The 6,737-nt window shown below is 61.1% G+C and overlaps 1 protein-coding gene across 1 annotated transcript; it reads left to right on the forward strand.

Annotated features, from left to right (window-relative positions):
* Positions 1-6,737, forward strand: KLHL40 (kelch like family member 40). The gene is made up of 6 exons (XM_045776127.2): positions 1-1,257; positions 2,575-2,735; positions 3,030-3,137; positions 3,319-3,504; positions 5,283-5,429; positions 6,216-6,737. The coding sequence occupies exons 1-6, from the start codon at positions 97-99 to the stop codon at positions 6,325-6,327; spliced, it is 1,875 nt and encodes a 624-aa protein (XP_045632083.1). The 5' UTR covers positions 1-96; the 3' UTR covers positions 6,328-6,737.

Consider the following 6,737-nt stretch of genomic DNA (forward strand, 5'->3'; position numbering starts at 1 on the left):
AAGACAGCTGCGTAGACCGAGAGTGACCCAGAAGGAAAGCAGGGGACTAGAAAGAGGAGGCCCCTGGCCAGGCAGCGGCACCCCAAGCCTCCCACTATGACGCTAGGCTTGGAGCAGGCGGAGGAGCAGCGCCTGTACCAGCAGACGCTCCTGCAGGACGGGCTCAAGGACATGCTGGACCACGGCAAGTTCCTGGACTGCGTGGTGCGGGTGGGGGAGCGCGAGTTCCCATGCCACCGGCTGGTGCTGGCCGCCTGCAGCCCCTACTTCCGGGCGCGCTTCCTAGCCGAGCCCGAGCGCGCGGGCGAGCTGCGCCTGGAGGACGTGTCCCCGGACGTGGTGGCCCAGGTGCTGCACTACCTGTACACGTCGGAGATCGCGCTGGACGAGGCGAGCGTGCAGGACTTGTTCGCCGCGGCGCACCGCTTCCAGATCCCGTCCATCTTCACCATCTGCGTGTCCTTCCTCCAGAAGCGCCTGTGTCTCGCCAACTGCCTGGCCGTCTTCCGCCTCGGCCTCCTGCTCGACTGCGCGCGCCTGGCCGTGGCCGCCCGCGACTTCATCTGCGCACGCTTCTCGCTCGTGGCACGCGACACCGACTTCCTTGGGCTCTCGGCCGACGAGCTCATCGCCATCATCTCCAGTGACGGCCTCAATGTGGAGAAGGAGGAGGCGGTGTTCGAGGCGGTGATGCGCTGGGCGGCAAGCGGCGACGCCAAGGCGCAGGAGGAGCGCCAGCGCGCGCTGCCCACCGTCTTCGAGAGCGTGCGCTGCCGCCTGCTGCCGCGGGCCTTCCTGGAGAGCCGCGTGGAGAAACACCCTCTCGTGCGTGCCCAGCCCGAGCTGCTGCGCAAGGTGCAGATGGTGAAGGACGCCCACGAGGGCCGCCTCACCGTGCTGCGCAAGAAGAAGAAGGACAAGGGGAAGGAGGCGGCCGGGGCCAAGGCTGCTGACAAGGGCGCGGGCGAAGCCAAGGCGGAGGACGACGAGGAAGAGGCTGAACGTATCCTACCAGGGATCCTCAATGACACTCTGCGCTTTGGCATGTTTCTGCAGGACCTCATCTTCATGATCAGTGAGGAGGGGGCCGTGGCCTATGATCCAGCGGCCAACGAGTGCTACTGTGCCTCCCTGTCCACCCAGATCCCTAAGAACCATGTCAGCCTCGTGACCAAGGAGAACCAGGTCTTTGTGGCTGGGGGCCTCTTCTACAACGAGGACAACAAAGAGGACCCCATGAGTGCTTACTTCTTGCAGGTGCCTGCCCAGCCCTGGGAGGGGCAGCCAGTGCTGGGTTCTGCTAACGGGGGTGGGGGAGTTAGCTTTGGGGCCCACGAGGGGCTTGTCTCTACTTGTTGGGGGTGCCATTGGGTTTAGGATGAGATGTAGACCAGGGAGGTTGACTGACAGCCACTTGCCTGAAGGTTGAAGACAGTTATAGGCAATTGACAATTAGCTGCCTAACTCTGATGTCTCAGAGGGATGTGAGCCCCAGGAAGGTCTGATACGTTGGAGGCCCTATTTCTGCACAGGGATTGGGGCCAGGCACAGTGAGAAGGAGGAGCAAGTCAGTGTAGGGGTCTGGGGCAGGACCTTTGCATGAGGCCAGGACTGGAGTATAGAACAGAGTGTCCCAAATACAGAGACCATCCTGCCTAGTGTTCTCACTGTACAGATGAGAAAACTGAGGCCCAGAAAGGACCAGTAGAGTGGGGCGACCAGTCCAATCTGTAGTTTACTGTGGGATCTCAGAGGCAGAGATGGTTTCCTGGTGACTGGCCATGTAGGTTTGAGTCTTGCCATTTGGGTGGAATTTGGACACATGAAGGGGAAGTTAGGGTGTCTCTGCCTGAGGAATGGTGAGCAAGGGGCAGAGACTAGAATGAGCCTAGTGAGTGGTGTGCTCAGTGAGGCCTGACCAGGTGTGGAGAAGGGTGAGGGGCAAGGAGGTACCAGGGTTAAATCCCGGCAGGGAGGGAGGGGGCAGCTCCACCAGTTACCAGCCAAGTCATATCATGGGCATTCTTTATTTTCTCTGGGTCTCCGTTTGTAACTGGGGATATTATTCTTCCTGCTTGTTAAGGTTGTTTGAAGGTTACAGGCGGTTATAAAGTGTTCATCCGCACATTGCTCAGCCTTCAGAAAACTTTCCAGAAAGATGAGCCACAAATATCGTTGTAAGACTGTGGAGGTGGGACAGGGCCGCAGACTTACACTAGATTTTAAGGGACGAGTGGCAGAACTATATTTGGAGGTTTTCTGTGCAGTGGGATGGGGTGGAAAAGGGAGGGCAGGCAGGCCTCAGATTCGGAGTTGTACTGGGGAAGGGACAGGGCTCTGCGTGGGGTGCCCCATTGTGGTGCTGTTGTTATGTGGTCTCGGGGTGCCTACCTCTGGAGGGCCTCGGTTGTTCTCAGCCTGGTAGGAGGAGAGGGCACTGTCTCCGGAGATGGCCTCCAGGCTGTGCTGGCCCTACCTGGAGACCTGGCCTCTTCTGTGACCTGGGGGTGGCCGGGCTGGGCTGGGGGAGTGGGGACGTGGGGGCCGGTGGCTGACTGGGCTCCCCGCTGGCAGTTTGACCACCTGGACTCCGAGTGGCTGGGGATGCCGCCGCTGCCCTCGCCGCGCTGCCTCTTCGGCCTGGGAGAGGCTCTCAACTCCATCTACGTGGTCGGCGGCCGAGAGCTCAAGGACGGCGAGCGCAGCCTAGACTCGGTCATGTGCTACGACCGGCAGTGAGTGGGGGCCGGGGGCGGGGTTGCGGGGCCGGGGGCGGGGCGGGGCGGGGCCAGGGGGCGGGGTTGAGGGGCGCGGCGGGAGCCAGGGCCAGAGCCCTGGGCCGCGGGTGGGCGGAGGCGGGCTCGGGTAGGGGCGGAGCGGTGGGCAGCGGGGTGGGAGCCGGGACCCGAGAGGTGCGGGTCATACATCGGGTGCACCCCGAGCATGTGTTGGGAGGGGTGGGTGAATGCAGGGACAGGGACCCAGCGCACTCCTGAACCGGGCGCTCGCCCTACTCCGGTCTCCTCCAGGTCGTTCAAATGGGGCGAATCGGATCCGCTGCCTTACGCCGTGTATGGCCACGCGGTGCTCTCCCATATGGACCTGGTCTACGTCATTGGCGGCAAAGGCAGTGACAGGTGAGGCTCGGGCCTGGAGCGAATGCGGCAACAGGGTTGTAGGGTCGAGCGGGAGCACAGGCTCCCCAGGCTGTCGGGGATTCGTGCGGGCTGCCTGGCAAGGCGTCCGCCGCCCCTGAAGCAGACGAGGGGCGCGGTGCTCAGACTTCCGCCCTCGCACTCACTGTCCCCCACTCCTCAGGAAGTGCCTGAAGAAGATGTGTGTCTACGACCCTAAGAAGTTCGAGTGGAAGGAGCTGGCGCCCATGCAGACTGCCCGGTCCCTCTTCGGGGCCACCATCCACGATGGCCGCATTTTCGTAGCCGCTGGGGTCACAGACACCGGGCTGACCAGTTCAGCTGAAGTGTATAGCATCGCAGACAACAAGTATGCCCGTTTCCCGCTCCTTCCGCTGGCCAGCCGGGGACCAAGGGCCCCACTGTGACTGCCTGGCTGTGAGGCTTTGGACCTGCTGGTTCTCTCAGTGACGGCCCTGCCAGGAGCCACAGTCGCTGCCCCTGGGTGTCTGCTGCCCAGCTTGGACATCCGCACAGCTTCCCCCACAATGTGGGGCCAGGGTTAGGGCCTGCCTGGTTGGCAGGAGAGAGCTCCCAGGAGTGGGGCGGGAGAGGCCAGGCTCCTCATTCAGAGAGTCATACCGGGCAGTGGTCTGGTGTTCCGGATACAGTGGTGATGGAGACAGAAGCTGCTCTGCCCTGGGAGGTCAGGAGACAACTGAGCTGGCAGTCCACTTGCGCTTTGCCAGCAAAAGGGATGGTGGGAGAAGGATGCCCCGGGCCAAGGAAAGTTGGTACCAAGGCAGTAAGGAGAAAAAAGGCAGGCCTGTTGGAGGAAAGGTTGGATGTGGGGTGGAGGGGTGGGGAGGGAGCACTGCAGCTGGAGAGGTGGCAAGCAGCGCTGAGGGACTTAATCCCGAGGGTGGTGCAATGCCTATGATGGGTTTTAGGCTCACATCTGTGTTTTATTAGGGGACAGCTGATGTAGAGGACAGATTAGAGATTTCCCAGGAGGCAGGGGTGCAGCCCAATAGCAAGAGGGGGTGGTGGCCTGCAAATGGGGGCACAGCAGAGATGGGGCAGAGGGGACGCAGGGGATAAAGACGTAGGCCAGGGCTTCTCACACTGTGATGTGCACAGGAATCTCCTGGGGGTCATGTTAAAATGCGGATTCTCACTCTCGGGCCTGGGGAAGGGCCTGAGTGTGTATTTCTAGCCACCCCCAAGGCGATGCTGATGCTGCTGGTCCACGGGCCACACATAGAGTAGCAAGAGTTTAGGAGATAGAAGAAATAAGATTTAGAGATTGATTGGGTGATGGGGATAAGAGGGAGAAGTGGATGCTTTTGAGAGAGGGTGGGAGGTCATTTACTGGAAAACCACTGGGGTTAAATCGGAAATGTGAAGGTCCAGTTAGGACATGTGGATTTGAGGGACCAGGGAGTGTCCAGGAGGAGCCTACCAGGGCAGAGAGAATGCTGAGCTGGAGAGATCTGGGGCCAACAGTAAATGGAGGGGACGTGCTCCCTCAGGAGGGAGGGAAACTGAGGCCCAAGCCCTGAGGGATTGTGGGGGCAGATGCATTATCCAGGAAGGAGGCTGAGGACATGAGAGGCTGGGCAGGTGGGAGGTGAGAACATCGCATCAGCAGAGACGTGTGCTATGCCTGGATTTTATGCTCTGTGGTGGCTGGGGACCCGAGAGCTGTTTTGGAGGGTAGGGATGAAGGCCCAACTTCAGGGCCAGAGGAGGGGAGTGAAGATACCCTGAGAATAATTGGGCAGTGAAAGGGGGAAGAAGGATGGGGCAGGGGTGCCAGGGGAGGGCAGCTCAGTGGCCACTGAGGTAGCCAGCAAGGGAGAATTAGTTCGGGAGCAAAGGAGGGCCACTGGGGAGATCCATGGTGGATTGCACGGAGCAGGCTGGATGCAATGACCAGGGGACCACGAAGGGAAATGGGAGGGGCAGGAGAACACGGAAGATGGGAGGGTGGTGCTGGGAGGCTCAGGACACAGGAAGCTGTGCTGGGAGCTGGGAGCATGGGTGCCCGGGATTCAGGTTTCCAAGGAGTGTAGCTGAAGCTATGGGCCCTGGGGCTGCTGAGGCCCCTGGGTGACACACTTCTTCACACCCCCTCCTCCCCGCCAGGTGGGCACCCTTTGAGGCCTTCCCACAGGAACGCAGCTCGCTCAGCCTGGTCAGCCTGGCGGGCACCCTGTATGCCATCGGTGGCTTTGCCACACTGGAGACCGAGTCTGGAGAGTTGGTCCCCACAGAGCTCAACGACATCTGGAGGTGAGCCCGGGCCCAGGGAGGTGAGGGAAAACCCAAGCAAACTCATCTGGGGCTGGGGTGATCCCTCTTCTAGGGAGTCCTGTGGGGAAGGGACAGTAGACTGGCCCTGCACAGCTCAGTTCTTTCTGGTTTGCCTGGCAAGGTCCCGGTTTGCTCACAGGGCTCCACACCCCACTGTGGAGTCTCAAGCCTGCCCCTCTCAGGAGCTGCCCAAGCTTAGGGCCCAGACCCATGGAAACAGGCCCCGGAGAGTAGAGGGGGCCCTAAAGAAGCAGCCAGGCCTTTCCTCCCCGCTCCGTCCTGGGGACTCTGGCTGGAGGCCAGGATTGAGAAGAAGTTGGACCCCAACTTCTCAGAGCAATCACTTTCCATGCTGGCCCTTTCTGGGAGTGGAGGGAAGAGGTTGCAGAGCCTGGGGCACCCGCTGAACCTTCAGTTATTCCCGCTGCTGCAGGCGTGGGGGCGGGTGGGTCTTGGGGGGACTTCTGGAGTGCTGAATACAGAAGTCTCCAGAGGAGGGGCTGCGGAGATGTGGGGCTTCCTGGAGGAGTATGGCACTCCTTGAGAGGTGACCCTCCCTGGAATGTGGGGTGGCTGTTCTGTGAGGGTGGGTCTTGTAGGGGGCCCCCCTCTCCCAGGGCATGAGAATTCTCTAGAACCAGACCTTTCTGGAGATGGGCCTGGGGCTTTGGGGAAAACTCCCCAGGGGTAGGCCTACTGGGGCCCACTCTGTACTCGGCTGACCCTGCTCTGTGTCCCTGTCCCACTCTTCCCTCCCACCCCCAGATATAATGAGGAGGAGAAGAAGTGGGAGGGCGTCCTGCGGGAGATAGCCTACGCAGCCGGAGCCACCTTCCTACCTGTGCGGCTCAACGTGCTACGCCTGACCAAGATGTGACCAGCCCCAAGGGCCTGAACTAAGCACCCCGCCTGTCCCGCGGCTACACAGGCCTGGACTTCCGGGGGCTCCCGAGAGGAGGCTGGGAGAGGCCAGAGCCCCCTGGGGTGCTCTTCAGCAGGGGAGGGAAATCGCTGCCCTGTCCTAGCCTTGCCGGCAGGGACCAGAAACTTTAGGGCTCTCCGGTGTCCCCATATCCCCAGTCTTCTTGTTGCATGAGCCCGAACCCCAGGGAGGTGTTCCAAGCTGCATTCTGGGCCAGTCCCAGCCTGCCTGTGCACAGGTGATTGTACCCACAGGACTCCATCTCCTCGCCTGTCAGATGGAGAGTGTCCCTCTCAAGCACACTCTGCAGCCTGGATAAGTCACCTTCCTTCCTTGAGAGGAATAAAGTGCCTTCTGAGCAAGTG

The sequence above is a fragment of the Ursus americanus genome, chromosome 20 (assembly GCF_024610735.1).
Source record: "Ursus americanus isolate L20-20 chromosome 20, mUrsAme1.1.p, whole genome shotgun sequence".
NCBI classification, from domain to species: Eukaryota; Metazoa; Chordata; class Mammalia; order Carnivora; family Ursidae; genus Ursus; species Ursus americanus.

Coding starts and splice junctions, on each gene's coding strand:
- KLHL40 (XM_045776127.2), top strand. CDS start 97: ATGACGCTAGGCTTGGAGCAGGCGGAGGAGCAGCGCCTGTACCAGCAG. Junction 2,736..3,029: donor GTCATGTGCTACGACCGGCA/GTGAGTGGGGGC, acceptor GGTCTCCTCCAG/GTCGTTCAAATGGGGCGAAT. Junction 3,138..3,318: donor GGCGGCAAAGGCAGTGACAG/GTGAGGCTCGGG, acceptor CCCACTCCTCAG/GAAGTGCCTGAAGAAGATGT.